Raw genomic sequence first — 21,283 nt, 5'->3', positions numbered from 1 at the left:
TGACTTCACTTTCACTTTTCACTTGCATGCATTGGAGAAGGAAATGTCAACCCACTCCAGTGTTCTTGCCTGGAGAATCCCAGGGAAGGGGGAGCCTCATGGGCTGCCGTCTATGGGGTTGCACAGAGTCGGACACAACTGAAGCGACTTAGCAGCAGTAGCAGCAGCATGGGCAGCTGCTTGGAGGAGGGAGTAAAAGGGTAGTTTTGGTAAGGAGTTCAGTTTGGCCAGAACATGAGGTATGTGCAAAGGGAGTGAAAGGAAGAAAAAGTTAGAAAGCTGGGTTGAGGCCAGAGCCTGGTAGGCCTTCAGTGACAGTGTAGGGAGTTTAGACAGAATTGGATAGGGTGGGAAAAAGCCTGAATTATAAACGAGGAACCAAGAGCTACAAGGAAAGGAGACGAAGACGAAAGGACAGGTTGCTTGGGTGCCACTGCCAATCACTTGGAGGGACAGGTCCAACCTGTCTCCATCTCAGCTCTGTTTGCACGAAGAACCCCATTGCTGGCTCACCTTTGTAGTGCCCAGGGCAGTATGTGAATTGAGAAATCCAAGGTAAGTAGGGAATAGTCCACACCTCCCCTTCCCAGAGCCCCAGGGGTGGGCAATAGGATCTGGAGGTGAGTCAGTGGGGCGGGGACCCCAGTTCTCCTCAGATCTGTCTCCCTGGGAATATAAAGGGCAAGCCTTGCGTTGCCTTGTCTCAGAGCACCCCAAACTTGCCATCATGAAGATCCCCGTTCTTCCCGTGGCCGTTCTTCTCTCTGTCCTGGCCCTCCACTCTGCTCAGGGGGCGGCGCTGGCCAGCTCTGAGGTGAGCAATGTCACCTGGCTTCTCTTATTAGCTGATTTACTCCTCAGTTTCTTTACCCTCCATCCATTACTGGAGAAGCGGCTCTTACCTCTGGCCGTTCCCAGGGGCCGAAGGGGAAGCTGGGTCTCTGAGGAAGGGAAGACAGGAGGAAGGAGACAAAGCATTCCTGGGAAGGGGCAGAGAGGCTTATGTTTCTGGAAAGGATGGTCAAGTGTGGGGTGGAGGCTGGACATCCTGAGAGGGGACAGGGGCTGAGGCTGGTCATCTGGGTTCAGCCACATCTTTTTTTGACCTCAGGAAAACCCCTGAGGTCCCTCTCTTCCCACTTTATCCCACTGTTGGGGGAGAATGTCCACGCTGGATATGAAAGTCAATGACTCCACTGCGTAGGACGGGAGCAAGTGTCGTTGGGGAGCAAAAGGGGAGGTGGCACGAACTTACCCCAGCTCAAAAAGGACAGTCCCTATGCCACCTGCCTGCTGCTAAGTGGGAAAAGGTACCTGGTGTGGCTGGAGTTGAAAAGTTTTCCAGAGAACCTGGAAATCTGATTTATGAACTCTTACTAATTAAAAATGTTTAATTCAAATTAAAAAACAAACAAGCCAAATTATGATGCGATGTCAACATTTGGGTCTAGCCTGTGGGCTACTGTTTGTGACCGCTGTTGTGGGAAGGAAGAAATAAGGGGGGATGAAGCTGGGCAGCTGAGTTGGGGAGGGTGACAGACTGGAGGCACTGAGGTCCGGGGATGGGGGCTTGTACCAGCTGGAGTAGAGAGATGGAGACCGGGACTCTGGTGGCAATCAAGTCACAAAGCAAACCAAGCTCCATCAATTAAAGGCAGAAAGGGGTCCCACCTGCCTGCTAATCTCCCGTGCCCAGCTTTGTGGGTTAAGTGGGGGTGTCTCAGGAACACCCCGAGCCTCCCACAGAACCACACAAGCCAGTTCTTCTTGGGAGGAGTCCTCTTTTCTCCACCCTCTCCTCCTGCTGCCTACAAGGGATGCAGGCTTGGGCTCCGAACTCTCTGCCTTCCGCATGCCACCCTCCAATCCCTTTCTTGTCACCTGAATATCTGTCTACCATTCGCCACCATGCTGGGACAGAGTGGGCTAACTGAGCCCCCCCGGGATGGAGAATGGGGCTGGCCTGTGGAGGGCGGAAGGGGCAGAGAGGCTTTGGGGAAGGTGATTTGCCATCAGGCTATCATTTAGCCCCTTTCTCTTCTTCGCTTTCCAGGAAGAAACCACCATTGGTAATTATGCAGCAGGACCCGAGGTAAACCACCTGTTTTCGCCGTCCGACTATGAGTTTGTCCCCTATCTCTTCAATGTTCTTCAGTAACTTTCTTAACACCCTGCTTCTTTGCCTAGGCCTTTAATGCCCAGTTCCTGAACATTGACAAGTTGCGATCAGTAAGTTTCATTCTCTAGAGTGGCCTCCACACACACTCCCATCCTCAAGGAGACTGATGCCTGGGTGGAGAGCTTGCAGGGTTTCCTCGGTCCCTCACTCTTCCCAGAGGGCCAGGGGCTAAGCTCTGTCCTTCCCTGGAAGTGACCCTCTTCTGGTCCCTTTCTCTCTCTGCAAAGGCTTTCAAGAACGATGAATTCCTGAACTGGCACGCTCTCTTTGAGGTAAGAGCTTGGGTGCCCTTTCTCTCCTGATTGTTTCCCCGGGTAGGGGCAACACATCCTGGTCTCGCCCTTTTGGTGCTTTCCTCGGTTCTAGGAGGGAGTAACTGTCCCGCTGGAATGCTGCCCAGCTAAAGAAAGTTCCCCTGGGAGGCTGTCGTGGCCACACTTTGTTTTCCTAATGTGACCCACAAAGACAATCCCCGAAAAGTAAGAACTTAATCAGTCGAGGGTTTATTCAAACCTCATCCTCATCCTCCAGGAAGAAAATGAGGTCCTAAGTTGAGTGACTTACCTAAATTTAGAAGGCTAAAGCCAAGGACTTCCTTGGTGGTCCAGTGGATAATGCAAAAGGGGCCCGGGTTTGATCCTTGGTCAGGGAACTAGATCCCACATGCCACAACTAAGACTCAGCATAGCCAAATAACTAAGTGAAAATAAATATTTAAAAAAAAAAAAAGAAAGTTAAGTCTGTGGCAGAACTGAAAGTAGAGCCTGTGGTGCGTGATCCTGCACATACTATGTGCCCTCACACAAATGTCTTCAGTTCTCTGAGCCTCAGTTTCCTCATCTGTGAAGTGGGTATGATGTCAGTACTGAAATCAAAAGATTGCTGCAAAGACCAAGTGAAATCGTGCCTGTAAAGTAGTCTGTGCAAGGCAAGCACAGATTACAGGCTCAGAAAATATTCATTCTTACTGTATTTATAAGACAATGACACCATCACCACTTCAGAGAACTCTTCAACAAGAGCTTACTGATCCGTGTTCACCTGACCTGTAACACATCACTCTCATTCTCATTTTCTGTCTTAGTCTATCAAAAGGAAACTTCCTTTCCTCAACTGGGATGCCTTTCCTAAGGTAAGAGGAGGTGGGCATTAGGAGAGAAAGGAGGCTGGGGGCGAGGGAAAAAGCAGAGGATCTGAGCAGGAGAGTAAGGAAATGAAAGCGGGCTAAACGTTCTTCTGACTAAAGCTAAGTCAGACAGGGAACGGCAAATATCACATAATATCACTTATATGAGATATCTGAAAAAAAAAGCTACCAATGACCTATCTACAAAACAAAAACAGAGTTGCTGATATGGAAAATAAACTTATGATTGCCAGCAGGTAAGGGAGGGGAGGGATAAATGGGAAGATTGGGACTAACATACACACACTACTACAAATAAAATAGATAGCTAATAAAAACCTGCTGTATGGCACAGGGAACTCCACTCAATACTCTGTAATGGCCTAGATGGGAAAAGAATCTAAAAAAAGAGTGCATATATGCATAACAGATTCACATTGCTGTACACCTGAAACTAAGACAACATTGTAAATCAACTATGCCGCAATCAAAATTTAAAACACAACAACAACAAAATAAGTCTCAGGGAAATTGCAGCCACTATAACTCAGAGGAGAATAGGAACTTAGACCAGGGCAGTGAGTCCTCTCTGTCAGAACCCCACCCTATCCTGGACTTCCTTAGGATCCTGGCTCCCCGTGCCCCAGGGTCTCCAATCTGACTGTACCCTCTCTCTGTCAGCTGAAAGGACTGAGGAGTGCAACTCCTGATGCCCAGTGACCCAGAGACCCAGCGCTGCTATGCCACTGCAAGAGCGGGCTACTGATGACCGTCCTATGATCACCCTTTGCTTGCTGCCTCAGTAACTCCAATAAAACGTTTTCCAAACAAACAGCTCCTGCATTTGCATCTCTGTCCTTTTCTTACTGGGCTCTCAAAAGGAATTAAGATGGAGTGGGATCCAAGGCTGGTAGGCAGAAATTTTGACTTCTGAGAGGATAGTAAGTAGAAAGAGCTTCCCAGGTGACGCTAGTGGTAAAGAACTCATCTGCCAAGGCAGGAGATGCCGGAGATGTGGGTTTGATCCCTGGGTTGGGAAGATCCCCTGGAAGAGGGCATGGCAACCCACTCCAGTATTTTTGTCTGGAGAATCCCTTGGAAAGAGAAGCCTGGCAGGCTACAGTCCCTGGGGTCTCAAAGAGTTGGACATGACTGAGTGTGTGTGTGCACACACACACGTACACACACAGAGGAAGTAGAGAGGGTAGTAAGTAGTGAGATAGGATGAAGTAGGAAGGGCATATCAGGCTGGCAAGAGACCCCCTGTGTCTTAGCTCCTTAGCACTGGCTGACATCCTTGAGGAGCATGAAGTGATGAGCAGCTTGGTAAGATCCCCAAGGAAACTAAGCTGCCCTCTGAACATCTGGCACCCTGCCTGACCTGCCTCCTGAGAACCTGAATCCTCTGGTGGTGGTGATTTGGTATAACAGAGCTATCTGGGATTCTGGGCTCAGGACCCAGCTTGAATCATAAGAGCCCATCTGAAATCTCTTCTTAAAAAATTAGGTAGGTTATAGCTTTTCCAGTAAGCAGCCTGATAGTGAAAGTGAAGACGCTCAGTCGTGTCCTACTCTTTGCAACCCCATGGACTGCAGCCTACCAGGCTCCTCCATCCATGGGATTTTCCAGGCAAGAGTACTGGAGTGGGTTGCCATTTCCTTCTCCAGGAGATCTTCCCAACCCAGGGATCGAACCCAAGTCTCCCGCATTGCAGGCAGACGCTTTACCATCTGAGCCATCAGGGAAGCCTGAGGTGATGTCTAAAAATGGTGTGTTATCCACTTGACCCAGAAAACCCCAGAGGATCCTTACTGAAAAAGAACAGATTGTTCCTAAACCCGAAGAGGAGGTTGCACAGAAGAAACAGATATCCCATAAGAAACTGCAGAAACAAAAACTTATGGCCCAGGAATAAATGTCGCAAAAAATAAATGCAAATAAAAGCAAAAAAAAAATATGTAGGTTATAAATAAAGAAAACTAGTGGTGTGACCCTGGGTCATTTTAAGCCTCCTTTCTTTATCTGTGAAATGAGTGTGGAAATAAACAAGAATGATAATAACTACCTTGAAGTGTTGTTATGAAGGTCAAATGAGATAAGGTATGTAAAACGCTTCGCACAGGGCCAGGCATATAGTAAGTCCTCAACAATTGCTTGTTTTCTCCACTTCCCTCCCCCACAACCTTGGGAACTGCAGTAAAGACCCAGATTCATTATTTACTCACTCACTCACCCACCCTCCCTCCCACTCAACCATCCATCCACCCATTTACCGCAAAGGTCTAGAAGTATGGAATGGATTCAGTTTCGGTTCCTGCAGACATACTCTGTCTGGAATCTGTGTGCTTTGTGTGGCTGCTGTATGTGCTTAAACTGTTGAAATAGTTGGGGTTATTTCTGGTTTCTCTTGAAAACTGGGAAAATGAGACAACAAGGGACCCTCAGTTGGCTTAAATCTGAGTAACAGCTGCCGTCTTTACATAGGACATGGTCTCAGCTAAGTTCCACATGGCAAATTTCACTTATTTACATTGCCTTTTGGCTCTTACAAGCAACTGAACTTGCAAACTGTGGCCTGTAGTTTACTTGAAGAAGTAGACTACAAAGGGAAATTAAACTCGTGTATGGGGGAGGAAAAACTTCCCTCTACACTCTGAAGTTCTGGGGCTGGCCTAATAATTAAATGGACATGAGACAGGTTAACAGGAGAAAGGCATAAACATTTAATTTGTTTTTACATATACACAGGTATCTTCAGATGGAAAATGAAAACCTGACGTTGTTAGGTCTTAAAGATTATATGGTACACACCTTTTAACAAGAAGAATGATAAATTGTGGGGATGTGATAAAGCACAGGGGCTTGTACCAGGGGCAATAAATTGTGGGACAGTGACTAGGAAGTATGTGAAGGGAACTGGTGGAAGATAAGGGTTATTTTAGTATGTGTGTTTATATAGACCGGAGTCAACTCCCAGTCTCTGATGATAAGAATGTTCTTCTCTTCCTGGTACAGGGAGGGTACCTTTCTCAAGGAAAAATTTACAACTCGCTTTTAGGTGTGTATGGGGGATGTCAGAGAGCCCTTCCTGTTATCTGCTGTTTAATAAGTGTTCTCAGCTCAAAATAATCAATAATTAATCATCAAAGCAGAATATTTGAACACAGCATGTTCTGAACCCCTTCACTTGGTTTCTGCTTCCAAAGAGCTTAAAGTCTAGATGAGTAAGATATGTAAATGCTGTTTATACCTGTTATTCTAGTTGACACACACACACAAACAAGAAGCAACTTATAAACAGGATCATTAATGGGAAAGAAAAAATGGAAAACTGGTTAAATGCCACAGTCAAGTAAAATACTTAGCAAAGATGGAATGCTCATAAATTGGGTGATAGGAAATGGAGTAGAGGAAGAAGAAGGGGACGTCCTTAGGCTATATTTATTGAGTGAATAGGTTTTAGGGAAAGAGACAAGCTGCCATTACATAGAAGGCAGGAGTGTCTTTGAGATAAAGCAGTTCTCAAAGTGTAGGTCTGGGATCAGCAGCATCGGAACCACATGAGAATTTACAAGAGGCACAAATTCTTGGGCCTCGCCCCAGATCTACTGTATCAGAAACTGGGAGGTGGAACCCAGAAATTCATGTTTTAACAAGCTCTTTCGGTGATTCTAACGGCTTGAGAACCACTGAGAAAGGAAAACCGGAGAATGATTAATGCAAAATTCAGGATGGTAGTTACCTCGTAGGTAGAGAGACCATCATGCGACAGGGAGGGGATACTTGGAGGCAGTAGGAAGTGACAGAGGCTTCTATTATTAACGTTTTTATTTTTTCCTTAAATATATTGGAGGGGAGGAAAAATAAACCTTTTCCTTCTGCTCTTCCAGGTTCTTGACTGGGTCTCTGTAACAAAAGACATGTTAACAAAAGAAAAGCATACAAATGTATCTAGTATAAGTTTTATGTGACATGGGAGCCTTCACAAATAAATGAAGGCCTGAAGAAGCAGTCAGGCTTGTCTGTTTTTGTGCTAGGTTTGATGAAGAGTGGTCAGTCATGGTGAAATGGGATAGGACAAATGGGATATGGGCTCAGTCAACTGGGGAAACTTAGGTGTGTTCAATAATATTCCTCTTGGGGGTCCCTCCATCTTGGAGGCAAGCATGATCTTTTCCCTTGGGTGGAGGGAGGGTACTTCACACATGAGAGTCTTGTGACCTGCTTCTAGGGAAGGTCAGAGAGTCCTTCTTGCATCTATTTTCTTGGATTCCTTCAGCTTGAAATATTCAGTATGCTAAGGCAGAGTATTTGGGGATAGTGCGTACTGAACCCCACCAATAATACACATTTATGTATTCAGTATTGCATAATAACATTTGAGTTGACCAAAAAGTTCGTTCAGGATTTCCCGAGGATGGCATGGAAAAACCCGAACGAACTTTTTGGACAACTCAATATTTTATTAACACAAGAGTAATCTGAGTGCTGAGGGGTTACAGAGTTAAGAAACAATTTATGAGTCTAGGTGGAGAAGGCAATGGCACCCCACTCTAGTACTCTTGCCTTGAAAATCTCATGGACGGAGGAGCCTGGTAGGCTGCAGTCCATGGGGTCGCTAAGAGTTGGACACGACTGAGTGACTTCACTTTCACTTTTCACTTACATGCATTGGAGAAGGAAATGGCAACCCACTCCAGTGTTCTTGCCTGGAGAATCCCAGGGACAGGGGAGCCTGGTGGGCTGCCGTCTATGGGGTTGCACAGAGTCGGACATAACTGAAGCGACTTAGCAGCAGCAGCAGCATGAGTCTAGGAAGATTGGACTCTGAAGGGAAAAAAAATGCAGACATGCTTTTGTAAATGGGTGATGTATGTACTCAGCTGCTGCTGCTGCTGCTAAGTCGCTTCAGTCATGTCTAACTCTGGAATGGGTCGCCATTTCCTTCTCCAATGCATGAAAGTGAAAAGTGAAAGTGAAGTTGCTCAGTAAGTGTCCGACTCTTGGTGACCCCATGGACCACAGCCTACCAGGCTCCTCTGTTCATGGGATTTTCCAGGCAAGAGTACTGGAGTGGGTTGCCATTACCTTCTCTGGTATGTACTCTAGATTAAATGAAATTGCCAAAGATGGACCAACATGGGTAAGATAATTCAGAGGATTCAAAGCACAGAAAACAAGATACCTGTTCTCTCTGGGGAATGTGTAGGATAAGGAAGAAGCTAAGCCATTTCACTCTACATTTCATAGAAACAACAAATGCATTCTGTGTGGACATTATGCTACTCATTAACAAGATGCAGAAATATATGTTGAAATATGGAATAATCTCTAAGATATAGTAAAATGGAAAAAGAAAGTGGCAGAGCGGGGAATAGTATGTTAAAAAAAAGATGGTAGCTCTTGTATGTATGAAGTTGGACTTCACAGGTGGCACTAGCGGTAAAGAACCCACCTGCCAATGAAGACAGATGCAAGAGATATCTGCAGGGTTTGATCCCTGGGTCGAGAAGATCCCTGGAAAGAGGGCACAACAACCACTTCACTATTCTCGCCTGGAGAATCCCATGGACAGAGGAGCCCGGCAGGCTGCAGCCCATAGGGTCTCACAGAATCGGACACAACTGAAATGACTCAGCATGCATGCATGCATAAAGTACTTTTAGAATAAAATTCAAGAAGTAACAGTGATCATCTTTGAGGGCTGATGTACTTTCACTGTGTACCCTTTTGGATTTTATGAAAAATAATTTTTTTTTACCATATGTACTATTATATATTCAAAACGATAAATAAAAAAAAACTCCAATAAAACAAATTAAACCCACCAAAAAAACCTTCTGCATTTTAATGTATTAGGGCCTAACCCATGAACCAGTCTGAGTAAGCACTTCTTACTGAGTGAATGAAATTTCCCATACATTCACCATACGGTTTTGCTACTCAAAGTGTGCTCCTTGGACCAGCCGCATTGGCACCACTTGGTGCTTGTGAGGAAGCAGAATCTCAGCCCATCCCAGAGCCAGTGAATCAGAATATGCATTTTAACCAAGACTCTGCTCCCCCTCCCCACTGCAGCTCCCCATAAAATTCAAATGAAAGCACCACGAAGCTTGAGAAACATTGCCTGAGGCATTATGTTAAGTGCAGGAGCTTCTAATCCAGTGGAAGATAAAGAGAAAGTGGGAGAAAGCCCTGGATACCGTTAGAAAAGATGTGCTTACATTCAGAAGGGAGAAATTTCTTTTGAGTTAGGGTAAAAAACTAGGGGAAATTACTTTGGAGCTAGGCATTGAAGAATTCATAATAGGGTTAAAAAAGACCAACAAACTCATCTGTAACCTTTAGAGGCTGCTTGGGAACCAAATTCATTATTCTGAAAACCGCTAAATAAAGGGAATGAACCAAGTGTTTATTCTCTTCCCTGTAGGAAATGTACCTCTGGGCAAACAAATAGTTTTTCTTTACACAAGAATTTGAAGCTAATAAATGCAGAAGGATTAACAGAATTATAGTATCACAATTTTGCAAAACTTAATAAAAGAATGGGTCTAGGCTAGCATCAGTGACTGCTAAAACCATCAGGAGAAACACTGGCAGGGAACTTGAGAAGGCTGGATCAGGCTGACAATCTGTGGACTCATGGATCTATCCAGATACTACAAGAAAGATGAGGAGACCTGATTCAAGAGAAAAGACAGATCACCATCTATGAAGTATTCTTGCCAACAGTCAACTTCAAATCAAATTAAAACTCTAGCATCCGTTGTAGCTCTAACTCCCAGTCTGCAGGAAAAAAAAGTATAGAAGAACCTGGCAAAGGATTCCAGGGAGAGGAAATCAACAAAATCTCTTGGGATTTCCAGTGTTTCTTCAAGGAAAACATAGGAAAGGGACTTTCCCTGTACAACAATGTAAATCAGCTTTATGTATGGGTATATCCCCTTCCTTGTGAGCCTCCCTCCCATGCACAGCCCGTCCCACCAGTAGGTCAATCACAGAGCACTGAGTTGAGCTCCTGTGATATACAGCAGGTTCCCACTGGCTATCTATTTTACATATGGCAGTGTAAATACGTCAGTGTTACTCTCTTAATTCATCTCACCCTCTCCTTCCCCAACTGTGTCCACAAATCAGTCCTCTACGTCTGTGTCTCTATTTCTGTCCTGCAAACAGGTTCATTAGTATTTTTTAAAGTGTACTTTTGGAGCAAGGAGGAGGACTGTGGAGGGTTCCCCCAGTGGGCAGAGCATAAATGCAGAACTGGTAGAGCAGGACATTGGATTGGGGTTGTGTAATACAGTGTAGGTGCTGAAGGCTGGAAATGCAGGTTGGGTCAGATGGTGGAGGGCCATGAATACAAGGCTGAGAAATTTCCACTTCATTCCGGGGTCAGTGAAGAGATTCCTGCAACAAACACAGCCACAGCTGCAACAACAGCCACTCTAACTTGGTTCTTATCACAAGCTAGGCTTCATGCCAAGTACGTTGCATATATTGTCTCAGTTGATCCACATAACAAAGCTATTAGGTTGGTATCCTTATCCCATCTCGCAAATGAAGAAACTGAATCTCAGAGAGATGAGTAATTTGTTTCAGCTCACACAGCCTAAACGGAGCCAGAATTAAACTGGCATGGATCTATGACGTTACTCTCACTTTACCTGGAGTTGTACAACATTTTTTTGTTTTACAGACTGGGGTTCTATATAAGATTTTCCCAGATAAAATGCTTCCTTTCACAAAAAGCATTTAGAAATCACTGCTGAGCATGATGGACAGCTGCCGGAGGCATTTAAGGCTTATAACCCACTCCAGTGTTCTTGCCTGGAGAGTCCCAGGGACAGAAGAGCCTAGTGGGCTGCCATCTCAGGGGTCGCACAGGGTCGGACACGACTGAAGCGACTTAGCAGCAGCAGCAGCAACCTGGTGATTAGAACACATGCTTTAAAATCAGTCAGACCTGGTTTCAAGGGCTTCCCAGGTGGCACAGCGGTAAAGAATTTGCCTGCCAATGCAGGAGACACAAGAGATGCAGATTCCATCCCTGGGTCAGGAAGATCCTCTGGAGTAGGAAACGGCAACCCATTCCAGTATTCTTGCCTGGAAAGTTCCACAAACAGAGGGGCCTGGTGGGCTCTAGTCCACAGTGTACGTAGCAGAGTTGGACACGACTGGGTGACTGAACACACACACCACTTCACTAGCCCTGTGACCTCTGGTGGCCACCTGCTGGGGCCTCAGTTTTATCATCTGCAAAGTGAGAATAATACCAGTACTTCATAGGCGTTAAGAAACACTCAATAAATATTAGCCTAACATTCATAATAACAAGGCTTCCCTGGTGGCTCGGAGGGTAAAGCGTCTGCCTACAATGTGGGAGACCCAGGTTTGATTCCTGGGTTGGGAAGATCCTCTGGAGAAGGAAATGGCAATCCACTCCAGCACTCTTGCTTGGAAAATCCCATGGATGGAGGAGCTTGATAGGCTACAGTCCATGGGATTGCAAAGAGTTGGATACGACTGAGTGACTTTCACTTCACTTCATAATAACAAAGGGTAGCTGTCATCATTATGCTCTGTAACACCAGTCAGCTCATGACCCAGACACAGTTAGAGAACTAGCATTCACAACAGCACCCATCTGCTCTTTCCTAACAGATGAGGAAACTGCTGCTCAGAGAGGCGATGTGACTTTCCCAAAGGCACCCAGAGAGGAAGCAGCAGAGCCATGTTTTGAACCTAGGTTCTGCTAGAGTCTCTTCCTGGTGGCTCAGATGGTAAAGAATCTGCCTGCAATGCAAGAGACAGGGGTTCAATTCCTGTGTTGGGAAGATCTCCAGGAGAAGGAAATAGCAACCCACTTCAGTATTCCTGCCTAGAGAATTTCACAGACAAAGGAGCCTAGGGGGCTGTAGTCCATGGGGTTGCAAAGAGTTGGACACGACTGAGTGACTAACACTTCCTGTTAGACTCCAAAGCCTTAGAGCTTTTAATGATTTTAATTTCCTGTCAATGAGACACAAAGAGAGCACCTACCACATGTAAGATATTGTGTTAGTACTTCACGTTCATGATCTTATTTAATTCTTGCAATTCAGTGAAGTGGGTACTATGATTGAGTCTGCTTTATACACGGGAAAATAAAACTCAAAGGGGCAAATCATGGCTGGGTTTAACTTGCTGCCAGTGAAGTTTCTCGTCAGACTCCTGAATGATAAAACCAGGACTGAAGTACAAAGTTGTGGATGCATTACGTGCATGCCAGCAACTGCTGTCCTAGTACACACTAGAAACGTGCACCTCTAGGCAAAGAGGCAGGTATCCGGATCCTCACAGCAGCAATGCTCATGATAGCTCAACAGTGGAAATCACCGAAATGTCCATCAACAAGAGAATGGATGCATAAAGTACGGTATTTTCATCTGGTCAAACGGTAGGTATCCAGGAGTGAAAATGAGACAGAAATACATAAATCAACCAGGCTGAGGTTTAACAGTTGTTAACTGAAAACTGCAAGGTGCTTAATAATATATTTTATTTACCCTTATACCTCCAAAATATTATCTTTTCTTTTTAAAAATAATTTTATTTATTTAGCTGTGCTGGGTCTTTGCTGCTGTGCGGGTTTTGCTCTGGTTGTGGTGAGCAGCGGCTACTCCCTACTTGCAGTGCATGGGTTTCTCTCACTGTGGGCACAGGCTCTAGGGCGTGTAGGCGTCAGCAGTTGTGGCTCATGGGCTCAGTAATTGTGGTTCCCGGGCTCTTGAGCACAGGCTCAATAGCTGTGGTGCATGTGCTTGGCTGTTCCGCAGCATGTGGAATCTTCCTGAACCAGGGATCGAACCTGTGCATCCTGCATTGGCAGGCGGATTCTTTACCACCGAGATACCAGGGAAGCCCCTAAATATTATCTTTTCAACGTGTGGCACTGGTCACATTTCAAATGATCAGGAATTACATGTGGGTAGGGGCTACCATACTGGCCAGGGAAGATCTAGAAGACAAAAAACAGATATAAGAGATATAATTTGAAAATTTTTAAATTGTTATTATCACACTAATTTTCAAAATGCCAGACATCCTCACATTGAAATGCAAATCCAAGACATACTCCTAGATCAAATTTATTAGAGTTTTCCCTTTGCCATTTCTCTTCTAGGGTCTTGGCAATGGTTTTATGTTATGTTATTTGAAAATCATAAGGAACCCAATTGACTTTATGAGACTGAATCACAGTCCATGGGGCTAGTCTATAAATAATCAGTCAGGAATAAATGTATATTTAGAGAAGAATTCAAGAAGAAACAGACTTTCTTGAGGAGAACTTTCAAAATAGAGAAGAAAAAAGATATTAGGCCATCCAAGTGACACTGTGCACAAGCCCTGGTATCCTTGTCTTTTGAGGCAAAATGCTGACACAAGAGTTAATGTTTGGGAAAAGTGAAGATGTAGAAACAAAGAACAGTTGTTGGGCTAGGGAACTGGTAACAATTTAGACTGTAACTCTGCCGCTTAACAGAATTACCAACTCCCAGTTCCCTGAAAGATACAGATAAAGGCCTGACACAAAATCCTAAGTTGTTTTTTCAGGAAGCAGACCCCCTCCAGAAGAAAACTGCTGACCACAAGACCATAGACCCTGGACTGGTTGAAACCAGAAGGTTGATGATGCTTGAAACTTCACCTTGATGTCAACCAGTCCAAGAGTGATCCATGAGCTGATCACGCCCTGCTCCCTGAACACTGGAAAATTCCTTAGTACCCATTGCAGGGGCGGTCATGTGGTCTCCAGGGCTTTAGCCCTCTGTGGGCCCCTTTGCCTGGCAAAGCAATAAAAGCTATTCTTTTCTGCTTCATCCAAAACTCTATCTCTGCATTTCTATTTGGCACTGGTGAGCAGAGGCTGAGTTTCAGCAACACAGACAAGGGGCCGTTGATTGAGGATACTTTATTGTCTAAAAAATCCAGAACATGTTCTAACCCTAAAAACTATCACTGTGTACATTTTGTGTGGGGAGGGGTAATACAAATAAGTACAGAGACCTAATTCAGAAAGGAAAAATCAAAGTATAAAGCCTTTTGTTAAATAAATATTGACAAGAAAAAGAAAAATGCAAGTTACAAAATAATACCTGTAGTGTGAAACCATTAATATAAAGCCTAAAAACATGCAAAGCAATACTATATGTTTACGGGTACATCTATTTACAGTGAAAGCACAAATACTGGTGGGAAGGATTTTCACTCACTTGAGGATTCTGTTACCTCTGGGAATAGAAGAAAATAGGATCAAGAAAGGTCCAATCAGGCTTCAACTCTGCCTATAGAAAGTAAAAGTGAAGTCATTCAGTCGTGTCCGACTCTTTGCAATCCCATGGACTAGTAGCCTAGCAGGCTCCTGAGGGCCCTCCATGGGATTCTCCAGGCAAGAGTACTGGAGTGGGTTGCCATTTCCTTCTCCAGGGGATCTTCCTGACCCAGGGATCGAACCCTGGTCTCCCACATTCCAGGCAGACGCTTTAACCTCTGAGCCAGTGGGGAAGCCCCAACTCTGCCTATAATGTTTTAGATATTAAAACAAGACTGAAGTAAGTAGGTCAAAAGGTTAAGAGGGATGAAGCTGAGGGACATGTACATCAGGCTTTGTTAGTATAGTTTCTCATATTTTTAGGTATGTTTGGGATATTTCATAATAAAATATTATAAAACAACAATAAAGACACATTAATTTCAATCTGCCCAAAGCCATTCAGCCATGAAGGGGTTCTGTGGCTGACCACAGCCTCAAGCCATCTCCTAGATACAGTGGTTTTATATATTGGTTTCCTTCATTACAACCCCCCACAACAATGGCACTGTGGGAGGCAGCCCAAGAACCTTGACAGATGAAACATCTTCAGAGGCTTCTGAGATCTGAACACAACATGCCACCCTTGACAACTATCCTATTAAGACTCCCACTGCAATTCCTGGCACCCAACAGATAAGCCTATGACAACATTCCTGGGTGCTCCTCCCCAAAACCAATGACAGGCCAAACAAACAAAAAGCCCCCAGTCCTCTCCCAGTAACACACCCCTCGCATTCCTCCTATGAACGCGAGTCTCCCAGACTGGTGACTGGCGTAGTGTTCCTCAGCGCCCCCTTGCAGTTGACTGCTATCACGTCTGCCCTCCTACCAGACCCTGCGTCATCATGGATACACAATCACCTCCCAGGCGCCCTGTAAACTCCTTCTCTTGTGTTAAATCAGATCATGTCATCTTTCCAACTTTGACTCTTCAAAGATTTCCCATTACCTTTAGAATAAACCCGATGGACTTTACTAGGGGCCTCATCTCCTACCTCCCCAACTTCCCTTCTCACTCTGATCCAGCCGCCCAGCCCCTCTGGAGCTCCTCCGGACTGGCCTAGCTGATCCCTCTGCCACGTGACTCATTCCCCACTTCCCTTGCTCCCTCACCTCACTCAGCTTTCTTGAGATAACACCTCTCTGTGAGACCTTTCCAGTCTGATCACCTCACTTAAAGAGTCACCTGCCCTTTTGATCTTCCAATTCTGCTACATATTTTGTTATAGTACTTATCACTACCAGAAACATCTCTATTAATTTGTTATCTTTATAACACTCACTGCACTCTCCAATGCAGCTATCCACTGTCCACATGGGTCTACGGAGCCCTTGAAATGTAACCAGTCCTGAGATATGGGGCAATGTAAAACACATACATTGAATTTTAAAGACATTACAAAAAAGAAAAAAGAATATAAATATTTCACTAATATTTTTACTTTATATGTTGGAATATTTTGGATATATTGGGTTACACAAAATACATTAATATTTATTTCACTTGTCTTTTTCAAAATCTGGCTATTGGAAACTTTTAAATTACATATGTGGTTCACATTCTGTTTCTTAGATAGAGCTAGAAGGTCAGTCCCATGAAGCCAAGAACTCTTTTGCTTACCATTGTATCCCTCTCACATAGTGCCTGGCACAGAGAAAGTACTCAATAAACACTTGTGAACTGAATGAAGGACCAGTCTCCTTATCATGCCTAAGCTTTCATTTGATCAAGCCTTCTTCTGAGTCTGCCAAACAATTATTTCTCTTCACACGTTCCTTCTGAGAACTCCCTCTCCAAGGCCCCACACCATCGTGGCCCTACAGTAAAGGCCCCTCCTGCCACAGCATGAACCTCCCTATAAACACTATTCTTTCACTCTCTCTAACAGGTGAGGAAACCCACCTTAATATTCCCCAGTGCTGAGACTTCCCTGGTGGTCCAGTGGTTACAATGCACTCCCAATGCGAGGGGCCCAGGTTCGATCCCTTGTCAGGGAACTAGACCCCACATGTCAGAACTAAGACTTTGCATGACGCAACTAAATATTGTGCTTGCTGCAACTAAAAATCCCATGTGCCATAATGAAGACTGAAGATCCAGAGTGTTGCAACTAAGACCTGGCAAAGCTAAAAAAACAAAAAATTCCCCAAGTGCCTCTCATGTGATTCTCTACATTCCTTAAATAATGTGTAGTCATGGGTCACTGTGATCATCTCAACCAGAAACCTCTCCCCTGCTCCGACCCCACCATGACAAACCTCTCTCCCTACACATAGCACTCCTCATCATACTCTTTCCCAGTGTAGCACCAGGGATCAACGTCCATCTAGAGTCAGTGACCCGACGAAAAGATCCCTCAAGACTTCCGATTATCACAGATCCCCCTTATGCTCAGGATAATCTTCCTCACTAATTCCTAACAGAACATCTGGGGTTCCTCCCCTATGGAAGCAGGAGCCAGGAAAATGAACTTTTGACTCCTTAAATTACCTCCAAATCAGATTATTCAGTTACAGAGTCAGGCTGACTAGATTAAGAAATCAAGGTCTCATTCACCATACAACTTAAAAATAGTGTCCCGTTACCAGGCCACTTTGTTATTTCTCATAAATCAAATCGTCTGCACTATCATACTGTCCAGGATGTATTTTTGTATTCTATAGTTCATTCAATGTAAATCTTTATGACATGGCACGATTTTGGAAACACATTTTACTTTGGCTTTGATTCATTTTTCAATACGCCCCAGAGAAGGGCTTCCCAGGTGGCGTTAGTGGTAAAGAATCTGCCTGCTAGTGCAGGAGTTTGATCCCAGGTGGGGAAGATTCCCTGGGGAAGGGAATGGCTATCCATTCAAATACTCTTGCCTGGAAAATTCCTCAGACAGAAGAGCCTGGTGGGCTATAGTCCATGGGGTTGCACAGAGTTGGACACGACTGAGTACCAGTGCCCACCAACCAATCACACCCCAGAGAAACCTCCCAAGATCTCTTCTGATCTGAGAGAAGCCCAGTCCAGCTCCCTCCCTGCAAAGAACCTGCCCAGGAATAAACCCTCCTCCCTTCTGGGCCCAAACTTACAACTCTTACTGTTCCCAGTGGAAAAGTCAATGTCCTGTTCTGACTTGGCTTCGAACACCAACGCTTACTCCTCTTCTGGCTGCCCCAGCCCCACGGCCGGAGCAGGATGCCAAGCGCCGAGAAAAGAACACCTCGGGCCCCAACAGTTGTGCGTGGCCGTTTCCTTCCCTTCTCATGTACTTCTGGTGGAAGCTACTCTGCGCATGCTCCTTGACTCTGGTGCCCCTCCCTCTGCTCTTTCCAGCCCACTTCCGGTTAAGACCTGCTGCTGACCACTTACCACACCTGCTTCTGACTTTCAGGCTTCAGACTGCATCCCCCTTTCTCACTTGAAGGGCATTGGCACACTGAGAGAGGAACAGAAAAGGCAGGAAAGCTGAGACATAGTCTGAAGGACATTGAGGCCCAGTTCTGAAGTGTGAACTTTCCAATCCCCAAATTTTGAGGGAAGAGCTGAGGTCTTCAGAACCCAGAAGGCAGAATGGAAGGATGGAAGAGGAGTACTAAATATATATATATATATTTCTCTGTTTTAAAAACAATGACATGCTGAGATAATATATTTTGAACATGTTGAGTTATATTGTTAATGTTAATTTCTTTTTTTTTTACTTCTTATAATGTGGCTATTAAGAATTAAAAATGGCTTACATTGTATTTCTGTTGCGCAGTGCTGGAGTCGAGAGAAGGGAACATTTCAAAACTTTTATCCCAGTGACTGACAAACCATAAATGTCTGATAAATTTTCCAAGGGTTTCCCTGGTGGCTCAGATAGTAACGAAACTGCCTGAAATGCAGGAGACCTGGGTTCAATTCCTAGGTCAGGAAGATCCCCTGGAGAAGGAAAAGGCAACCCAATCCAGTATTCTTGCCTGGAGAATTCCAAGGTGGGATACAGTCCATGGGGTCTCTAGGAGCTGGACACAACTGAGTGATTAACAAGTTCTCTAAACACAGTTTTAAACATATTGCTTCCCTGTGAAAAGTTTTCTCTTGGTTATTGAGTATGCAACCGTGAAGAAATAGAACTGCCCTGGAGTGCTCAGCTCTAACTGGGGAGACACTCAATGGGTAAGTGAACACAGAAAGAAGACAGTTTCAGATGATGATAAATACACACTGGAAAAGAAACAAAATGGGACAGTGGAACAGCAGGAATTGGCAGTGTCTCTTTAATTTAGGCGTCAGGGAGTCTCTATGAGCTGGTAGCATCTGAGCTGAGACCTGAATGATTTACAAAGGAGCTGGCCCTGAAGGGCCTGGGGGCAGGAGTCCCAGGCAGATGGAACAGACTCTGTACAAACCTTGAAGTAAGAATGAGGCTTCTATGGTTAAGGAACAAAGCTAAGTTCTTGTGCTCAGGAAAAGGTTAGTAGAAAATGAGCCTGCACAGGTGGAGGTGTGGTGGCTGGCAGGTCACAAGGGCCCCAAAGGCTGTGATCACTGAAGTGTGACGGGGAACTTTTGTGGCCACCTCCACCCAGTTCTCAGAGAGAATTAAGCCCTGACACTCTAAGGCATCCATTGCATGTCGTGAATTAGGTCAGTTCCTATTGTGTTAGCAAAAGAATGGTATTAGCCAGTATCATCCTTTGGAAAACCGAGAAAACACTCACTCATACCATTCTCTGCAAGGCTTAATTTCTCCTCTCAGATCCTGAGAAAGGATGCATGAGAGGGTATTTAGCAACAGACTTGAAAAGGAGCACTTTGACTGCAGTGTAGAGAGTGGATGGGATGGGGTCTGAGGCAGAAACGGAAACCTGGCGATCAGTGAGCAATCTTTTGCAGTGGCTCAAATGAGAGATGGCGGTACCTTCCACTGGTGCTGCAGTAGCTGGGTAGTGAGAAGTGAGTTCGTATTTTGGAAGCTGGAACCAACTGGAACCAATGGACTAGACATGGAGAAAAAGGAGAGATTGGAAAGAGTCAAGGATAACTACTGAGTTTTTGGTTTGAGCAGCTGGGTGGATGCCAGCGCCATGTATGATGATTTGGATTCTAGTTCCAATTCTGCTGGGTGGTTCTGGGCAAGTAAGTGACTTATTTTCTGCTGAGCCTCAGTTTTCTCATCTGTAAAATGGGGGTTGCCATGGAGATTCGATGAGATCTTGAACAGAAAGCACAGGTTTGGCATACGGTAAGCACTTAGACTGCTATTATCATCATGATCGTTACTGCTCAATCAGCACTCCGAAGCAGGTAAAAGCAGGCTCCGAAACCAGTCAGACATGAGCAGAGTCCCTGCATTGCTAGGCGACATTTGCAAGGTCAGTCCATATCTCTGAGACTCAGGTTTTTCATCTGTAAAAGGGTTTAACGATAACATCCTCCCTCTAGACACGGCTGTGAGGAGTCAGTGAGTTTTGAATATGAAGTGCTTAGTGCGGGACATAGTACATAGCAACTGCTCAGTAAACGGGGCCTAAATGCTAGAGTAATTTGACTTTTCTTCTGTGTGTGTGTTTGGGGAGCACACATGTGCTCATTGGGAAAATGCAAACAGTATAGAATTATGGAAAGTAGCAGATGAAAGCTGACGCTTCCCCAACTCCCTAAGTAACCACTGTCGGCTGTTGCATAGCCTTTCCGGATTTCAGACACGTGCCTGTGTGCGCAAATGTTCTGCTCTTCTTTGAGAGGCAGGATAAAACTTGATGGCTGAGAGTTCAGCCTCCAGAGTCACACAGACCTGGTAGGTTCTCGTCCTACCACTGCCACTTTCTTTGCTATGAGATATTGGGCAAGTGATTTATCAGTCAATCTAAAATTCAGTTTCCCATTTTGTAAAAAGAAAAGTCATCGCAGAACTGACCTTGTGGTTTGGTAAGGAGTTGCTAAAGAATGAGCACAGAGGAATTAACACTGTGTCTGTGAGTATCAAGGTCTTGGGACACTTAGCTGCTACTGTTATATATACTTATTTTATTAATAACATAATGGATGATACTGTTTTCTCTATGCTTTTGGAGAGCTTTAATTCCTATCTTTTTTAATGCTCTTTCGCAATTGTCTCTTCCTTCCTTCCTTCCTTCTTCACTTTAGAAAGTTTTAATTTCCTGAGACTTCTCTGGTGGTCCAATGGTTAAGACTCTGCTTCCCTCAGTGAAAGGGCTGCAGGTTTGATCCCTGGTCAGGGAACTGGATCTCACATGCTGAAACTAAGAGTTTGTATGCCACACCCAGTACAGCCAAATAAATAAATAATAAAACTTTTTTTTTTTAAAGAAAGTTTTAATTTCCCTTCTTTAAATCGAGGTAAAATTGGTATTTACCATTATACAAATTTCCAGTGTATACTATTATAATTTGACGTTTGTATACACAGCAAAGTGATCACCACCAAAGGTCTAGTTACCATCTATCATTGTGCAATTGATCCTGCATCTGTTTTTGTAGCTTAATGAGATGTGTTAAGCCTCTGGACACTGGTTTGATCTCTGGTCTGAGAAGATCCCACATGCCGGGGAAACAACGGAGCTACGCACCACAACAATTGAGCTTATGCTCTAGACGCCGGGAATTGCCGCTATTGAGCCCAC

The 21,283-nt window shown here is 44.7% G+C and overlaps 1 protein-coding gene and 1 long non-coding RNA gene across 3 annotated transcripts; one reads left to right on the top strand and one right to left on the bottom strand.

Moving 5' to 3' along the window:
• KRTDAP (keratinocyte differentiation associated protein) lies at positions 682–4,139 on the top strand. 2 transcript variants are annotated; one of them, XM_013971229.2, is made up of 6 exons: positions 682–814; positions 2,054–2,092; positions 2,188–2,229; positions 2,407–2,451; positions 3,264–3,311; positions 3,987–4,139. In XM_013971229.2, the coding sequence occupies exons 1-6, from the start codon at positions 728–730 to the stop codon at positions 4,023–4,025; spliced, it is 300 nt and encodes a 99-aa protein (XP_013826683.1). In that variant the 5' UTR covers positions 682–727; the 3' UTR covers positions 4,026–4,139. The 2 variants fall into 2 exon arrangements, with proteins under 2 accessions (XP_013826683.1, XP_017918881.1); XM_018063392.1 differs by lacking the exon at positions 2,188–2,229.
• On the bottom strand, positions 12,999–17,916 carry LOC102184275. The gene is made up of 3 exons (XR_310723.1): positions 17,741–17,916; positions 14,559–14,630; positions 12,999–13,303 (listed from the first exon to the last, which is right to left on the bottom strand). It is a non-coding gene; the product is annotated as an uncharacterized LOC102184275 (long non-coding RNA).

This window comes from Capra hircus, chromosome 18 (genome assembly GCF_001704415.2).
Source record: "Capra hircus breed San Clemente chromosome 18, ASM170441v1, whole genome shotgun sequence".
Lineage (NCBI taxonomy): Eukaryota > Metazoa > Chordata > Mammalia > Artiodactyla > Bovidae > Capra > Capra hircus.
Note: the sequence above shows the minus strand (reverse complement) of the source record. Positions and strands in the feature narration are given on the sequence as shown.